At 48.1% G+C, this 17,701-nt stretch overlaps 7 protein-coding genes across 7 annotated transcripts; 2 read left to right on the top strand and 5 right to left on the bottom strand.

Moving 5' to 3' along the window:
- Positions 1 to 631: 631 nt before the first annotated feature.
- Positions 632 to 967, top strand: BDV38DRAFT_277026 (uncharacterized protein; the record flags this gene model as incomplete). The annotated part of the gene is made up of 2 exons (XM_032058389.1): positions 632 to 865; positions 917 to 967. The coding sequence occupies 2 exons, from the start codon at positions 632 to 634 to the stop codon at positions 965 to 967; spliced, it is 285 nt and encodes a 94-aa protein (XP_031920025.1).
- A 589-nt stretch (positions 968 to 1,556) lies between these two features.
- BDV38DRAFT_5452 (putative sulfate/molybdate transporter) lies at positions 1,557 to 3,084 on the bottom strand. The gene has a single exon (XM_032063522.1). The coding sequence runs from the start codon at positions 3,030 to 3,032 to the stop codon at positions 1,716 to 1,718; it is 1,317 nt and encodes a 438-aa protein (XP_031920024.1). The 5' UTR covers positions 3,033 to 3,084; the 3' UTR covers positions 1,557 to 1,715.
- Positions 3,085 to 3,848: 764 nt separating this feature from the next.
- On the bottom strand, positions 3,849 to 6,263 carry BDV38DRAFT_289744 (fungal specific transcription factor domain-containing protein; the record flags this gene model as incomplete). Its single annotated transcript, XM_032061327.1, has 4 exons — positions 3,849 to 3,974; positions 4,650 to 5,995; positions 6,032 to 6,201; positions 6,238 to 6,263. 4 exons carry the CDS (start codon positions 6,261 to 6,263, stop codon positions 3,849 to 3,851), a joined length of 1,668 nt encoding a protein of 555 aa, XP_031920023.1.
- A 1,760-nt stretch (positions 6,264 to 8,023) lies between these two features.
- BDV38DRAFT_232415 (uncharacterized protein) lies at positions 8,024 to 9,369 on the bottom strand. The gene is made up of 2 exons (XM_032053037.1): positions 9,054 to 9,369; positions 8,024 to 8,985 (listed from the first exon to the last, which is right to left on the bottom strand). The coding sequence occupies exons 1-2, from the start codon at positions 9,216 to 9,218 to the stop codon at positions 8,161 to 8,163; spliced, it is 990 nt and encodes a 329-aa protein (XP_031920022.1). The 5' UTR covers positions 9,219 to 9,369; the 3' UTR covers positions 8,024 to 8,160.
- A 268-nt stretch (positions 9,370 to 9,637) lies between these two features.
- BDV38DRAFT_289742 (aconitase family protein) lies at positions 9,638 to 12,366 on the top strand. Its single transcript, XM_032061326.1, has one exon. The coding sequence runs from the start codon at positions 9,941 to 9,943 to the stop codon at positions 11,645 to 11,647; it is 1,707 nt and encodes a 568-aa protein (XP_031920021.1). The 5' UTR covers positions 9,638 to 9,940; the 3' UTR covers positions 11,648 to 12,366.
- On the bottom strand, positions 12,264 to 13,358 carry BDV38DRAFT_289739 (zinc-binding alcohol dehydrogenase family protein; the record flags this gene model as incomplete). Its single annotated transcript, XM_032061325.1, has 2 exons — positions 12,264 to 13,032; positions 13,096 to 13,358. The coding sequence occupies 2 exons, from the start codon at positions 13,356 to 13,358 to the stop codon at positions 12,264 to 12,266; spliced, it is 1,032 nt and encodes a 343-aa protein (XP_031920020.1).
- Positions 13,359 to 13,765: 407 nt separating this feature from the next.
- Positions 13,766 to 16,626, bottom strand: BDV38DRAFT_289738 (MFS transporter; the record flags this gene model as incomplete). Its single annotated transcript, XM_032061324.1, has 4 exons — positions 13,766 to 15,037; positions 15,111 to 15,413; positions 15,496 to 15,500; positions 16,506 to 16,626. 4 exons carry the CDS (start codon positions 16,624 to 16,626, stop codon positions 13,766 to 13,768), a joined length of 1,701 nt encoding a protein of 566 aa, XP_031920019.1.
- Positions 16,627 to 17,701: the final 1,075 nt, after the last annotated feature.

Raw genomic sequence — 17,701 nt, 5'->3', positions numbered from 1 at the left:
CATATAACAAACCCCACAATCGGCATAGAACCGATCACCTATTGCACATAACACATCCGCTACCAACACCCCGTTCAATATATATAAACAACCCCACCAGAAAGCAGCCAACACCACAGCACCCTCCAGGTAACAGGAACAAAGGTCCCACAGCAACGGACCCCCAACCACGGAAATCCCTGGACAGTATATTCGAAGAAATCCATTCAACCTTCTAGAACAATCGCATCAGCCAAACGAGGCGTCCAGCCCACCAAAAAACACGAGCCATAACGTCACTCCACAAGCAGTTCTTTATTTGAAAGTCGTAGTACAGAGTCTCCTGAGCACCACTAAATTACAGTACATTCAGCCACATGGAAAATATATCACCATTTCCTAGAGTGTTTCATAGGTGGAGATCCCATGCGCAACTGATGTTGGTATGATATCATCCATCGCCACACGGCCTTACAGAGTAGATATATAGATAGACATTTCGCAATTGCACCCAACAGAATCTCAACTACGTGTACAAGACTAGATAAAAAAAAAAAACTACATACACAATCATAACAAAACCCTTCTACTACAATTTCATACAAAACGTCTATATCTGGAAAACCAATTCTCTACTCTACTCAACTCCAAAATGTCCGAATCCTACTCTAGCTCTTCTTCCTACTTCTACAGCTCTTCGAGCAGCACCGACGACGGCACCACCGCTACCGGTCAGCGCTATGCTACCTATTCTCAGACTGAACCGGATGGAACCACGACTGTTCGCACTTACCGTCAAGACCTCGGCGAGCCGGCTATCGTGGATGAGAAACATTATGACCAAACCGGTCGGCAATTGACTGCAGGTAACTCTTCGGCTGGGGGAGTACGCCGCATTACGGATTTGGATGAGGAGGGTGGTGAATCTTATGATTAGGGCTTGGGTTATTCTGGTGTGATGGTCTATATCTATTTGATGGGAGGTTGAATTGAATTTCCTGGGGTGGAACTCGATGGGGTTTTAATATGATGCCTACTTAATGATGTGTATATCTTGTGTTTAGGTGAATGAACCTTCAATCGTCTTACTATACTTCTAGTCAGTGGGAATATAGGATTCAATTGTATATAAAATTGGAGAATATCCTTTCATATGTGTACTCTTAACTCACTAGCAAGGCAAGTAGAACTTCTAAGCTAAGGACATTTAATCTGCAATGGATGGTGATTGGTATGACCCAGAATTCTCTACTCCGTTGTTCGGTGCGAGAAGGGAATATTCGACAATGCCAGTGACTCGTCATCATCAAGCACCATACAAAACTGGTCAAGCTAAAAAACATGTCAACGCTTTCCTGACTCTGTACGACAGTTATCTCCTCTTTTGGGATATTTTGTTAGCCAAAGTTTCGAGGTAGAGCGGCTGAAATCCATATCCAACATGCCTCGTTCCAAAGACGATTGTCACGCCGAAGATCCTCATGGTTGATTCCTAAGGCTCCGATTGACTTGTTCGATCTGCGAATCTCCTAGCAAAGCCATGGTGCCAGCTCCATCCTACTGTGCGCCTCCCCAGGGAGGAAAGTAATCCTCGAGCGAATAACAAAACATCCTGCTATGTATATCGTGGGCTAGAAACGGCGTAGAAACGTGCCGAAGACAAAAAAAATCATTCAGTAGTAAGCTTCGTATGCAGTCATAAACAGCGTTATTGTTCGAAATTGTCAAACGGGCGATTATTGCAATCTGACCCGACCCTCGTTCCACCGATTTCGTACCTTTTCCCAGAGACCAGGCAGCTCATAGCCGACGTGGCACAGCATGCCAGCCAGGAATCCAATCGCATCATTCTTAAACCCAACTAACAGCCCCACGGTAACCATCATGACCGTCCATCGTCTCTTGCGGTCCGCATCACTGAGCATTGGCGCAATATCCTGTCTGGCATCACCCAAAATTCCAAAACTGGCCTTCATGATATCCCGAGCACCAGTGGTATTGAGACTTTCTCCCACGCTGACCAGCTCCAGTCCCGCAGCAATCACCATTACACCCAACAACGCCGAAGGGAACCGTTTCAACAGACCCACCAAGCTTTCGCCGAAAAAGATACCAATCACCAGCTTTAGGAGGCCCAGGAAAATCACGCTTGAGCCAGACCGTGCTCCGAATCGGTATTGGGCTGCTAGTCCGCCAGAACCGTGACAGACAGGCATGGCGCCGAACCAACAGCCTACCAGGTTCATTGCGGCAACGCTGAGTCCGATAGACGTGACTGAAGGCGTACGGACATTCGGGATCAGGTCGCCCGCAAGATGTACGACGGCGACGATGGAGTTCAGCGTCGTGAGTGGAATCTGCCCAATACCCGCATCAAGAGCACCCACGGACCACTGTCCAGGAGTGGGGACGACGGTGTAAGGGTGCCAGAACGCGAGAGACGGCAGGTCAGCTACCAACGCACTGCGGATAATGGCAAAGATAATGCCAAGGATGAATACTACCAGCGCATAGGGCACCTTGCGGTAAACATTGGTGATGACGAGGAAAACGAACGCTGCGATGGCCCAGATCCGGTTATCCGCCCAGGACGGCCCGACCCATCCAAGGGAAGACAGGATATTTCCACAAGAAGCGATGACAAGCGATAAGCCTGCACCCACCTGGATACCCTTAATGACGGGGATAGGAATTACGTCTGCGAACCAGTGAAGAAGACCAGTGACGCTGAATACGAAAATGCACGCGCCCACGAAGATTCCGGCGGCGGCAATGGTGCCATTGTTGAAGGATCTGGCAATTGCTACCGCGGCAATTGCTTTCATCGGCTGAACAGGCAGTGGAATACCGAAGAACAGGCCAGTCAAGATATTGAAGAGCCCCGAGAAGATGAGGGTGCTGGACAGCGAGACGGTGCCGTTGATGGCCAGTGCTATGGCGATAGGGAGAAAGGTTCCGAGATCGCCGAGCGAACCCGAAATCTCCGACACATAATTGCGGCGGAATGTTCTGAGATTGTGAGCTGAGATCTGACGAAAGGTTTGGGCCGTCATCTTGTCGATGGTTGTTGGCTCTTGGAAGCCAGCTAAGAAAGGGATGAAGAAGACGGTCAGAGATGAGAGACGTGGAAATGCAGGTATAGTCGTAGTACTACTAGACTAGGCTAGTCCGTACGTCATGGGACAAAACACCCCGCACCCTTCCGGACCATGTGAGCTCAATGCCCTAATCATTATACGACTGAACTTTTAGCTTGAAGCTAAGCCAAGGTTCTTTATCCCCTTAGGACCAAGAAAATTTCCAATTATTCAATCGGAAGTTTATGCGATTAGCCGCCTGGCTTGTCCCAACTAAACCGTCCCATGGGTGTTAAAATCACGGAACACACCCGTCGACCCGGAACCGGGTCCTTATCCGACGGATATCAAATGAAGCTATAAAGGGACACTTACAGCTCTAGTTTTTAGAAAAAACTACGCGCCTTTTTATTGATTTAGCGTATTGAAAGCTCCAAATTTACTTCTGGTGAAATTTACTTTTATAATTTTCAACATGTCAAACGGTTCGGCCTTCTTCCTTCCACCTGAAAAAGCCCAAGGCCTCGCCAACTACCCTCATGCACGCATTCTCCCCACAAACCCCGCTTCTCGTACCATCCATGTCTCTGGTACATCATCACGCCGCGGAAATGGGACTTGGGACGGCGTGATTGAGCATGCAGATGGAACATGGACATTGGATATTCGCCAACAGACTGCGGCAGTTCTTCGCAACATGGACACCATTATTCGTGGCGCAACCGACGGCAAAGGGAGCATTAAGAATGTTGTCGATGCAACGGTGTTCTTGACTGACTTGGCCGGTTGCTATCAAGGTATGAATGAAGAATGGAACAAAGTGTGGCCCAATCGCGAGGATGCGCCAGCAAGGACGACAATTGGTGTCAAAGAATTACCGAATCCGCGGTTATTGGTGGAGATCAAGTGTACGGCAATCTGTGAATGGTGAGCGAGTATCGATATAGACTTCAGTCTATATCAACTTGCTTTCGCTTTTCCTTCACAAACCATGGGTGGTTGTTCGGCTAAGGTTCTGCAACATCTGTTGCCTGGTTACTCGATGACTCTGGGATTCTGGCGGTGCAGATAGGGAATCTTTCGAATTCCATGTACATATCTCCAAGACCTATGATTTAAAGAACGAGCTATCTCATATGCTATGGCTTGTAAATGATAGTAGAGATATGGTCTTAGTGGCTCGTCTTCCAAACATACACGTAGATAACGAGAGACAGAAGACTGATATCTGCCTGGAATCTGTGATGGCTACATCATTATGTGTATCGTTCCCTCATAATAAGAACCTAGGAGGATATCCAATACTAAGAGAATTATCATTTCATATGCACAGCACCTATAAATCCGCCCCCGCCCCCCTTGCAACTCAGCACCCTTGTCTCCTCTTTCGCTCTATTATAACCAACAATCCAGATCAATAGATAGATCTCACATCGGCAGTATTCAACATTAATATGCAACATTGTTACGATTCCAGCCTAAATGAATGCAAGGGAAGGAAACCATGAGCCTATATCCAATTCCATATCCTGAATCCCATCAGTACACCTCCAATACACACTACACCCAACGAGGAACAAGCAGACAACTTACATTATCATCACTGTGAGACCAGTTGAACTGGTTATCAAATTCAGTCAGGCTTGATTCCTCATTAGTTGCTGTATTCAGTCCTGTTCCTGGTTGTGAAAGGCCCAATCTTTCAACCCTGTCTTCCAAGATTTTTGAACACCTTTGAAGAACTGACAAGATAGTCCTACTCAACGCTTCATCGATTGGTCGACCACACTCCATAGCCTCAATCTTGGCCAGAAAGCATGCAGACACTAGATAACCTTTGATGTTCGTTTCGCCAGATTCAACCCGTGCCAATGCACATGAGACAAACCTTTCGACAACACGCCTGGAATCTTCGTGCGGCAAAGGATATGACGTCTGGGGAGCTGATACGGAAGTATTAGTTTGCTCCTCCGTAATTCGGCCAATGATGTCATCTGCAACGATAGCAGCTGCTTGGGTAGGAACGTCCCGAAATGATGGAGAGCCCGTGAGCAGCAACGCGGTATAGTCAAGATCTTCCGGTATCGACGTGCTAAATGGTGCTAGGATACGTATGGATATTCCGAGGGCCGCTTTATGTGAGTAATATAATGTCGGGTCAGCTTTTGCCTTTATAGCAAAGGGGTCATGAAGAGCAAGCAGGAAGCGCTGCGTCATCAAGTCGTAGAGGTTTGACTGGAAGACGGTGGGAGCTTTTCCACTAGTTTTAAAAGCGTCAAATAGGGCCGAGCTTTCACGGTATATATTCGTAAGGCTTTTGCTAAGCTGCAAAGCTTCGTCGTAGGATGCGCCACGGCGGAAGTCGTTCAAAAACTGTGCAACTTGTAGACGAACAGACAGTGATCGCTGTAAAAGTATTTGCAGGGATGTATTGGTAAAGTCCTCGAGGGGCTTTGCCTGAATGAAATCTTCCATCTGGGCGTCGTCAATGTTAAGAGGAGGCTCACAGTCGTAGTCATCACAATGAATTAGAGGAAGGCCTCCAGCATCCATACTAGACTGGACAACGATCTCAAGGATTGTATGCCATATCCTCCGTCGAAGCTGTGCATCGAAGAAAGAAATGCCCCTAATATGACGAGGGTCAATATGGAAGCCCATGTGCATAGCTGTTCGAAGCAGAGCGCCAGCTGAGATCCAGACAAGGTCACTGCTAATGCCATTTGTCTGGCGGGCCAAAAGGAGGAGGCATTGTGTTTGGAGGCTAGCGATATTGAGACGGGATTTCTCAAACGGCGAGCTGAGCCACGTTTGTGCCGTATATATCCACTGTGATGATGTAGAGCGCGGAACATAGTCTTTATCTGGGTCTCCAGATTGGCAAAACGAGTTCCCAATCGCTAGCATTAGTAAAGTCATGATAATAAACGCCGGGCTAGCTGTTTGAGGATCTTTCCAGTATTGATCATATTCACGTAGAAATGATGGCACATGTACGATGCGGTAGACAGACTCGAAAGTACGAAGGTACGCTTGGATAAGCCTGTCAGATGTTTGTTTCGGTGGCATGTAATCCCTCAGGTCAGGGCAGATATTCTGCTGAATTATCTCTTGTGACTTGACTGTTCTTGCGAGCTGCTTGCATCTTTCGTAGAGAACTTGTATCTCGGGGATCTCAGACGCCTTCTGGTAGAACATATGAATCATGCCTTGAACCTTTTAAGCTTTAGTCCATGTCATCCCAGTTCATAAGTGGGGAGGGGTACCCTGTGTTCACATATAGATCGATGGCTGTTCCCGAAGAACCTCGTTTTCAGGAACCTTCCATTGATTGAACTGTGCTCACGCGTTCTAGTGGGTGGCTGGCTTGGACAGCTATCTGGTGGTTGCAAATTGAGGGTTTCGTCAAGCTTCTTCTCAAGTTGGCGTACTCGATCTGTTAATGACTGAACAAGCGATCCTGCCTGTAAATCTGCAGGCACATGCAAAGCCTTAGAATGGTGAATAACTGTGGGACTTGCCAACGATGAACGAGGGAATGGGAGTGCACCTACATCGAGACGCCCAGAAAACTGTACATCATCAGGGCGGATGGACGAGTCCAATGGTGGATTGCTGTTTGAAAATGACGTGGGGGCCAAATCGATGACCTGATCGTGTGCGATATGCGTTTTCCGATCCGTGTCAACATAATGGCAGGATCGAGGGTCAGATCGTAAGCAGTTAGCACACGGGTAGTTTCTATCGCAGCTGGAACCGAATGAGAGTATGTCAAACGAGTCAGGGAGCAACTCCAACTAACCGGATTTTTCGACGACGACATTGCTCGCAGGAAAGAGCCGGACGTCGGCGCTTTCGCTGAGAATGCGGAGGTGTGGTGGTAGCCATGGAGGCGATACAGGACACGGGCTGATAGGAGTTTGAGAAGTGCCGTAGTCGAGTTCTTGAAATCTTTAAGTCCTATCAAAACGTGGATGTACATAGTACGATGCAAGTCGCTCAAGACAGAAGAATAAGCGGGCCCTAATGGTGGGCGGAGTCCTGTGACCTTCGGTCTTACCCCGTTCAGCATAGTATTTGGATGCCTTCGGAACCCTAATTACTCTTTCGTATACTCGGTCACTGAGAACCCTAAAGCATGTATAGGTCTATAGAGTTTGAACAATTATTAAAAAAAATATATATAGGGGGGCAGCAGTGTCCCAAGCATATACTAGTATTAAACACGTAACAGTAGTGGATTGGGTTAGAGCGAGTTATATAGTAATCTCAGATCAAAAACAACCCCTTAGTGGCACGCAAGTCTACGTTTCCGACAGGATAGCATAGCCTTTCACCTTCTTTGTCAAAAAGTCCTAGAGACCACCAATGCTGGTCATGAAAAGACTAATGATATAGGCCAGTGCTGCCTGTAGAATACCGTACAAATTGTCAGATAGTCTGGCAGTCTCGCTTGCAAGGCTTCAATGTCTGACCTTGCCGCGATATCTGGAAATTGATACATTCCATAAAATACCTAATACACTCTGCGACAAATTAGTATCAGGGATGACCATCTGTGGCAGGACACACATATACTCCTATGTGTTAATGCATCCAGGCGTACAAAACATTACCCAAGCATTCCTGACGGCAACTTCTCAGGCCCTCCAACCAACCCCCCTTGAGGATATTCATCTTAAACCTAGGAGTCTGCATATGTCTCTTTCTCAAGTTTTTTCATCAGGTGCACGAGTTGTATTCTCGATCTTTTGCCTATACAATCCTAGTTTGGGTTTATTAGCGATAGAAAACACTAAGACTTGAAATACCATATTCGAGAGCAACTGCTCAGGATTTACTCTATTGGATCAACGGTGTACACATAGTGCTCGGCCCACGAAGTAGCAGGCTGAATCGAAAATCCTGATAGGGAATTCCTAAGGAAGAAATAATCCCATCTGTATCCTCCTGGCCGCAAGATCAGATAATACCGTGACCGTCACCTGATAGGCTCTTTGTCCATTGAATATCACCGGGCCTAAGGTACATCATGTACAGCGAGCCAGCTTTGCTGCTTATGTACCTATTGTATAGTATGTACACGCACGAATTGGCCCTTCCTCTATGCCAACCAAGCCTCAACCGCCGCTTTCAGGTGTTCTTGGATCCATTCCTCTTCTAAACGAGTCATGATGTCAAATCCATGGGCACCGTCTCGTAAAGTCAGTATGACTTTATCAGCCCCTGGTTTACCTTTCATGACCTCGCGTGCCTTTTCAGCAAATTTCTGATTGCCTTCGGCGGGCACGATGTCATCTTGGAGTCCTTGGATGATCGCAATTCCACCACGAGGAATCTTGACATCTGGCTGCTCTATTTTTTCTAAGGGATACCGCAGATCTCGTCGGTGTGAGCTCCCAATTTTTCTCTCATATAGTTGGGTAATGCGCCCGTAGTGAATCGCTGCAAGCATCAAATCAAATCGGTCGGGCAACAAAACGGATGATCTGATAGCTCCAGGCTCGCCCAGGGCTAGAGTTTCGTCAATCAGCGACTCAGGGACGGGTGGATTGGTTAATGGCACCGGGTTTGGCGTACTGAAGTGCGCCGACGCCATATCGAGACATGGGTAACTTGCTGTTGCCGCTCGGATCTCGTCCGGATGAGCCAGCGCTAGGCATACACTGAGTAGGCCACCCGCAGATTCGCCAGCCGTAATGACACGGTCAAGATCTAGTTTTGTTGGGTTTACACATGACGACAGGGTTCTTTCAACTTCCGAGGAATGGAGCCAAGTCCAGAAGTCTTCGACATCTTCGAAGATGTCGAGACTCGTCGCTTCAGGAAGAAGACGGTAGTTGGCAGTTGCAATCACAGCATGATGTTTCTTGGCCAGATCAAGAAGCCATTGCGGGAACCAGTCCATGGATAGTGAGTCTCCAGTTATCTGGTTCAGTTAGCGATATACAATATTTGGTTTTGCCAATCAAAAGTCAGGTCGGGCTTTGAGCTTACAAGACCGCCCCCATGAAACCGGACAATGAGCGGTCGTTTCCCGGTACACTCTGCATGGGGGATGATAAAATCCGCACGGATTTCGTGATCTCCCACTTTCTTGTAGTGAGATTGAACAAGGTCAAACTCGACCAGCCTTTGGTGGGATGCTATAGAAGAAGCCATGGTAATGATTGAGCAAGGCTTGCAGGGTACGAAGAGGAAATGCCAAAGCCAGATAGAAATGGACTTTACTCTTGGGTTAAAGTGTCCTTGAAGATTTTGGGAAGCTGTGTTACAGCAGAAGCCTTATATGCTTGTTCAGCTCCGTCGTATATCCATCAACAATCATTAATGAGCTTGGGGGGAAAGGTGTTCCCTAGTCTAATTATGGAAGTACTACTGAGTTGTACTAGTAGTAGGACCAATCAGAAAATGGGATCAGCCGTTTGCAATGTTTGCAGAGTTTGCAGCTTGACAAGACAAATCCATCAAACAGCCCCGATATCCTGGAAGAGTAATATCTTCGATCCTGTTTGGACCCCAAAGAACCGGAATGAAGGTCAATCAAATATCAGATTAACTTCCAAGGATCTTAGAGTCATCACAAATGAGTCATGATACTTAGAATCATTTGGCATGCCCCCAGACATGGGGAGAAAGAGGCCCCAATCAAGCATCATTATCAGATACCGAGAGAGTGCCAAGGTCGGGCGGGGTTAAGTAAGCTAACCAACCATAACTAAGTTACTCTGTATGCTGCTCATTGTTCTATCTCAAAGAGAACAAGTAACCGGCTGCCTGCACCTCGGATACATCAGCTGGTGAAGGTCTAAGAGTCGAATGCTATGACTTGTCTCAACTACTAGATTCTTCGCATATCACGCAGTTGTCTTGTGAGCAGCACAATGGAATTTCGTGGTCAATGTCTCATCAAGGGCGCTGCATCTGCAGAGTTACAATTCTGCCCGGTTGGACTCAGCTTTTGGGGAGGAGTGAACCCTGAAACTGGACAGGTGGTAGACCATCACCATCCGCTCTGCGGCCAGTCTATCGCCGGCCGAATTCTTGCTATTCCCTGCGGTAGAGGTTCATGCTCAGGTAGCACAGTCATGCTTGAGCTTCTGCTGAATGGATGTGCTCCAGCTGCACTGATCTTCGAGAAGCCCGAGCAGATTCTGACTCTCGGGGTTTTAGTAGGAAAAGTGCTATTCGGATGTCCCATACCGGTTGTGGTCTTGTCCTCTTCGGACTTCTCGAAGATATGCAATAGACGCTTCGCTGCCATTGATGGAGAGACTGTGCTAGTCACTGACGGTCTGTTACCGACTCCGAAACTGCCTGCCGAACCCATTCAAGGCGACATCAACCTTTCAGATCTAGATCGGAGCATTCTGGCTGGTGAAAAGGGCCAAGCAGCCAAGGTTGCTTTGGAGATTATCAGAAGCTTTGCAACCATTCAAGGAGCGCGCTCACTATTGGACGTTTCGCAGGCTCACATTGACGCCTGTATATATACAGGCCCTGCGAGTCTTCTGTTTGCCCAAAAATTCCAATCCATGGGTGCTAAATTTACCCTTCCAACCACCCTCAATTCTATTTCGATCGATCAACGCCGCTGGAAAGAACTGAACGTCGACCCGGAGTTGGCTACACAGGCGGGCACATTAGCCAATATCTACCTCTCTATGGGTGCACAGCCCAGTTTCACCTGCGCCCCGTACACGCTTGACACCGCTCCCAAGACCGGGCAAAACATTGGATGGTCGGAGTCAAACGCTGTTGTTTTCGCTAACAGCGTCCTTGGTGCTCAAACCCAGAAGTATCCCGACTTTATTGATGTTTGCATTGCTTTGACCGGTAGGGCTCCATCAGCTGGATGCCACTTGCCTGAGGGTCGACGGCCAACAATGTGTATCCGGGTGAGCGATCTGGGAACGATCAATGACTCTTACTATCCGCTATTGGGATATGTCATTGGCAAGCTAGCCCAGCATAACATACCATTGGTTTGTGGGCTAGAGAATCTGCAACCACGGCTCATGGATCTCAAAGCATTCAGTGCCGCTTTTGGTACCACTGCTTCTGCTGCAATGTTTCACATCAAAGGTGTTACGCCTGAGGCTTCTAAATTTGCAGAGCTAGAACAAGACCTACCCGTTATAGAGCTTTGGCAAGAAGAATTAGTTGACACTTGGCATATGCTCAATTCCGCACCGGACTCTTCTGTTGACCTTGTATCCTTGGGAAATCCACACTTCTCTCTTGAAGAGTTCGAGGCTCTCTCTAGATTATGCTTAGGCCGCAAGAGAGCCGACGATGTTAAAGTTATCATAACTACCGGCCGAGATACGTACGAAAAGTCGAAAAAGGCTGGCCATATCGATATCATCGAGGGATTCGGGGCAACAATTATTACAGATACCTGCTGGTGCATGCTCGGGGAGCCTGTCATTCCAGTTACATCTCGAAATATAATGACAAACTCGGCCAAATATGCTCATTACGCTCCAGGGATGGTGAAGAGGGGTGTGCATTTTGGGAGCCTTGCGGAGTGCGTAGAGGCGGGTTGTACGGGTGCATTTGTTGGAATTCCCCCCGGGACAGGCCAGTGATGCTGGTGAACAGCAGGCTTGATAATACAGGAACTAGGGGTCCGTTAATCTACTTTGAAGCGCAATGGTAGGTAATATGTGCCTCCACAAACACTGGTTAAGCTGAACCATGGGGTCAGCCCCAAAGTCCGATGTGATAATTTTCATTGACTATTGATTCATCACAAGTGCGTTCATGCGGAGTTACATGAAATTAAGATATTGTGGCTTTCATTACTCCCAGATAGATTGATTTGGCCGGAATGTCGACAGGCAGTGCTACCTGCGATCTAGCTTCTTTGGATCGGATATCGCACTGGAAGAACGACCTACTAGCTTATCCATATGCTTTGATGCATATCCTATTAAACACAGAGAAAGAGATACTCGAGCAAAATCCGTGTGATGGGGTATTCTCATCTTGACTGGCTTGCAGGTATAGACTGCCGTATGGCGGACTAAATCGACCATCCGGTACCATCCACCTAGAACGCATTTCACACATACAACATCAAATCCACAGCCCGTAAACGGTAGCAATCTATATCACTAATTGTTATCTAAGTCAATCAAACAAAGCCAACAACATCCTCCACTCAACCCGGATAAAGAGATTGCCCCTCAGGCCACCAAAGAACTAAACCAGCTTAACAACAGCCTTCAACGCACTCATCCCAGCCATATTCCTCTCCATAGCCGTCTGTATACATTCCAACCCTGTACCAATGACCAAAGGCTCAGGCAAAGGCTTGAACTGACCACATTCCAATGCCTGGGGCAGATAATCCGCCCACACGGCAGGACCCACCTCATTATCCTCCACCGTAAGACAGAAAATACCTTTGGAGGTGACCGAAGACGGCAATCCCTCTGGGGTTGAGACATCATTCGTGTATACTAGAATCTTGCGAGCAGCATTGCTGCTTTCGAGAATCTCCGCACAGGCTCGCTGGGTCTGATCCTCCGATATACAGTCATATGCCCCGACCACATGCTTGTTCTCAAGCGCAGCGACAATGTCATCGACAACAGTGGGGCTGCGGTGGTCAAAAACCCGCGATACGCCAAGGTTCTTGAGAAGAGCGTGATTGCGAGGACTAGCTGTCGTGATGACCTCAACACCTGCGGCGTGAGCGAGCTGCACGGCGCTGATGCCGACGCTGGAGCTACCACCCCAGATCAGAACTGTCTGACCCAAGGACTGAGGGGACAGAGATGGATGAGGTAGGTTGAGATAGTCCTTCTGGAAAAGACCGGCGGCGGCTGTGCTGACTGAGACAGGAAGGACAACCGCTTCCTCATAAGAGATTGATGGGGGTAGAGGTGCTGTTAGGGTTGCGGATAGGACGGTAAAGTTCTGGAAGCCGGAGTATCGATTATCTCCAGCTGTGAAATTCTTACAGTGTCTGTGCAACGCTCGTTAATTTGGTTGAGGAATGACTCCAAGGATTAAATCTGGGATAACGCACCCGATAACCCGCTGCCCTATGGTAAAATTGGTCACCCCGCTGCCGATGGCGATGACCTCGCCCGCAACATCCTCACCCAAGATAAAAGGATATTTCAAGGGGAAGATCTCGAAACTTTGTAGCTTCCAGTCGACCGGATTGATAGCGACGGCATGATTCCTCACCACAATAGTACCCGGATCTGGCGAGGGATAAGGTGCCTGTTGGATTTCGAGGGGAGTCTTACGAGCTGCAAGGAGGAAGGCTGCACGGTTGAAAGACATGATCGGGAGGTAAAACGCTACTAGGGAGGTGTGCTTTTGAAGATCAAAGACGGTACTGAAACATTCTGATATTCATTTCCGACTGGCCATGGGGAGGGATTTTATATCAAAGGTATTCTTTTGGAAGGATCGAGTTTCTCTACAACACGTTTACTACTTCCTTGACTACTGTAGACTGCGGTATTTCCGGCCCCAAGTCCAGGAATATGCGAAGACCGCGTTATCTCCGGTGATTAATAAATACACTGGATTAAGTTATATCTCACCCTCGTCGGAAACTGCGTTACGTCCGATGCATCGATCCAACTTAGCGCCGGCTTTAAAATTAATATATGCGAGTCTTACTAATGTATTAACTTTTGAATTAAAAAAAGGAATGTACGTCTTTTGCTCCATCTGAAATGTAGCTATGCTAGGATACCATCTCCCTCACTCTGTTTCACACGCAACTCTTCTCTCCATGTATGTCCCCAGAGATAAACTGCCCACGGAAACGCACTGAAGACAATCCAAACACCTACAATGAAGGTAGTCGTCCATCCAATGCCAATCCGATCGATCAAAGGTGTCGCGAAAGCCGTCGCACCAGCTGCAAGCAAGCAGCGAAACAAGTTATTCGCAGCCACGGCGGTTGCCGCACTTTGGCGATGAATATCAACGATCAGCGTACTAAGGGTCGAAAACGCCCCCGTGGTGAGATGGCCGGAAAAGAACAACAACACCAGGGGAGCCGCCAGGTGAGTCTTAAACCTCATAACCCACCCGTACGCAAGTAGTAACAAGCAAGCGGCATACACAAAAGGCATTGTAATAGCCAGCCGAGCTTTTTCAATGTTGAAGTCTCGGATGTCTTGTTGACGGTTCTTGACAATGGGCAGGTTTTGGCGCTTAGCTTCTCGTTTGAAATTCCAATCCAGCAAAGGCCCTGCGGACCAACGGGATGTTAGACTTCCGATTCCTAGTGGTAAGTAGCATAGTCCCACCTGGATGGAGTTGAATCCGTACTCGCTCTCTAGCTGTGAGGTCAGAGTGCTCAGAATAATCATGTAACCAGCGTAGAGCAGTGCCCCGTAGATGAGAATCAGGCCGCCCTCTTTTTCCAGAGCGATGCGCACAGATGTCAGTGGATTCGGGCGCGCTCTGCTCTTTTCTAGAGTGCCATAGTCGATCTTCTTCTCTACCTCGTGACTCTGGGGTCTCAGCGATTCTCTCAGCATCGCCCACAAAGGCCGATTCCATTTGGCAGGGGGGATTGAACCGTTTCCCACCACAGCACGGCACGTTTCCGGACATGTCACGAGAATGAGGGCAAAGTTAAAGCCACCCAAAATGACGAGAAACCAAAAAATCCATCTCCAGCCAAGGAAATGATCCAGGAGACCTCCAATAACGGGTCCCAGGGCCGGGCCCAATGTCGTCCCCATGGTCGCATATGCGATGTATTTGCCTCGCTCGGCTCGCGTCGATATATCTGCCACTACAGCACTTCCGATCGCAATTGTTCCGCTGCTCCCAGCCGCCTGGACACAACGCAAGACCATTAATGCTGCGTAATCGGACTGTAATGCCAGGCCAATATTGGCCCCGATGTATGTGGTGTAACAAAATATGTAAGCCAGCCGTCGTCCATAGACGTCCGAAAAGGATCCGGTGAAAGAGGGAGAAATTCCTTGTAATATCTCGAAACATGTTAGACTTGTTCGGAATACAGGAAGATCTGGGACAGACGGATGGAAAAGAGAGACCAATTACCAGATATGTCATGACGGTCAAGTTGATCATGGAGATAGAGACATGCATGTCCTTCGCAAGGGTGGGAAGTGCTGGATAGTAGATACTAGCAGATATTGGGGATATTATGCCCGAGAACGATGCGGTTAACATCACGGAGATCTTTTTGCGCTCGGAAAGGGAACAATAGGGAGCGTCATCTTTGGTGTCAGGCTCTTTTCCGACCGGATACAGTTCGGGGTTGTCTTTCTTGGTCTTTCCAATCTGATCTTGAGCGCAAGCTTTGGGCTCAACTGGGTTGATATCTTCCGTTTCATTCGTTGCCTCGTTGCCATGGGCCGTTGATCCTGTCGAGTCGATTTGCGGTCGACAAGCAGAACGTGGTAAGGACATGGCTCGCCACTACCTCGTCTTAGTGTCAATCCCAGAGGTCGCTATGGATCCAGATTATATTGACCTTCTTTCGTCAACTGCATTGGGCAAGGTTCATTTGGGGCAAAAGGCTCTGTATGACAGTCCAGTGCCCCGTTTCCGGGCCGGTCCCGGCCATGCAACGCAAAGCTTAGCCTACTTTATTTATCTGATGGTTTATCCCCGCCGGCTTTAAGAGATAATGTCCGACTACTAGTGCGTTCGCTTATTATAAGATAACGTCCCTCTCAACTACGGCATGAAGTCCACATAAGACAATTCCGAAGACACTATCACCCCTACGAAGAATCCCACCATGTCTTGCGACGCATGTCGAACGCTACCACCGGTGATTCCCCAAGGATACACCACCCAAGGCACCTACAAGGAAGTCGCTGGCCTGAACACCTGCAAGTCACACCCCGATGCACAAGAACCAGTTCTGACCGTTTCCAGATGTGACGGGTCCGCCGAATGCTTCCACTGGCCTTGTGGTCCTTTACGACATTTTCGGCATGGCCATCCAGACCCTGCAGGGGGCAGACCTTCTCGCTACAAGATTGAACTCCTTAGTTCTGGTGCCCGATTTCTTCGAAGGGAATTATGCCCAGCCCGGATGGTTCCCAACGGACACAGAAGAGAAGAAAAAAGCCCTTACGAGTTTCGTCTCCAATGAAACCTCGATCCCGAGGAACGTGGACACGTTGCTGGAGATAACCAAGCAGTACAACACGTTATTTCCGTCGGTATCCAAATGGGCTGCACTGGGACTGTGCTGGGGTGGGAAGGTGAACTGATTTGTTCCATGGGCTACGTGAACCTTCGTATCTAACATGGAATTCATAGGTTGCTGTGACAGCATCTGGGCCCGGTACGCCGTTTGTAGCTACTGGGCAAGTTCATCCGGGGTATGTCCGACCTCAAATCGATGTACACAAAAGACGAATACTGACTCGATTCACTCCCTCGTAGTCGGACTGACAAATCGGACGCTGAGAAACTTACAATTCCTCATATCGTCCTTGCATCTAAGGATGAGCCAGCGGAGGAAATTCAAGGCTATGCGGATATCATCAGCACGAATGGTATCGGTGGCCACGTCGAGACGTACAGCACCATGTGGCATGGCTGGATGGGAGCCCGGGCCAATCTGGACGGTGAAGAGGGAAATGCTGAATACAGACGAGGGTAAGGGGAATTTCAGTTTCTTTCCCAGAAAGCGACTGCTGACACTCATGGATCAGGTACACCCAGGTTGCAGACTTCTTCGAGAAGTATCTCAGGTAAATCCGTATTCTGTTTCTTGAGGGTCTCGTATGGTCCGTAACATGATGATTTGGAAGACACCTCGACTCTTTGGCGCCCTCTGTTCTCTGTTCCCTGTTTTCCCTTTTCCTTTTTTTTTTTTTTTTTTTCTCTTCTTCTTCCTCCTAATTACGATAGCCTTAAGGACAGGAATCAAAGTCTAAATCTGCAATTTACTACTCGATACAGTATCACATAGTCATTAAGAGATTGTGCACCATACTGATATCCTACAAAGGTGTATTTCATAGTCCTCTGAGTCGAACTGCACACCGAACTCCCGATCCTAGGAGCAAGTTGTTGGGACATGTTGACTTACGTTTCACATCTCATCTCCCGGAATGATGCACGGCACACCTAACTTTTGAGTGATTTAATGCGCAGTCCAGCTTACAATGACCACCTGCCGAATTGCACATCCCTCTCTGTATTCGTTTCACCAACCAATAAGTTTCCCAGTTATGCATCACATGGCCTAAACGATAGATGGTCGACCAAAACTCACACCACGCCCCTCTGACCCACACCCAGACACATAAGTTAGTCATATTAAGGACAACTCTAGACCGGTGCGATATTGCATGGCCACTCTCACCCCTGGTGTGATGCCCCTTAGGACTTGGATAAATCATACGTCTGGGTGAACAGGGCTCACAGCTTCAGGGAGAATGAATGCCCCGAACCCTTGTCTACTGAATCCTTGAACCCCGTTCAACCAAGACCATTACTTAGGTTATTGTCCGAGATCAGAATAGTGGGTCAGAACTTGTTAAGATTCCAAGATCTTGACCACTGAGATGTTTTAGGAGGTTATGTATCCCTTGCGGTTGGCAAAGGTACTTTCGTGCTGATATCCGCCCATCGGAACCCGGCTGCTTACTAGAGACAGTCATACT

This window comes from Aspergillus pseudotamarii (genome assembly GCF_009193445.1).
Source record: "Aspergillus pseudotamarii strain CBS 117625 unplaced genomic scaffold BDV38scaffold_1, whole genome shotgun sequence".
In the NCBI taxonomy this organism is placed as follows: domain Eukaryota; kingdom Fungi; phylum Ascomycota; class Eurotiomycetes; order Eurotiales; family Aspergillaceae; genus Aspergillus; species Aspergillus pseudotamarii.
The sequence above is the reverse complement of the archived record's forward strand: the minus strand, read 5'-3'. Positions and strand labels throughout refer to the sequence as shown.

Bases quoted from the DNA above. Each gene is read 5' to 3' on its own strand.
- BDV38DRAFT_5452 (XM_032063522.1), bottom strand. From the start codon at position 3,032: ATGACGGCCCAAACCTTTCGTCAGATCTCAGCTCACAATCTCAGAACA.
- BDV38DRAFT_232415 (XM_032053037.1), bottom strand. From the start codon at position 9,218: ATGGCTTCTTCTATAGCATCCCACCAAAGGCTGGTCGAGTTTGACCTT. The intron at 8,986-9,053 runs GTAAGCTCAAAG...TAACTGAACCAG, and splicing joins GGTTTCATGGGGGCGGTCTT to ATAACTGGAGACTCACTATC.
- BDV38DRAFT_289742 (XM_032061326.1), top strand. From the start codon at position 9,941: ATGGAATTTCGTGGTCAATGTCTCATCAAGGGCGCTGCATCTGCAGAG.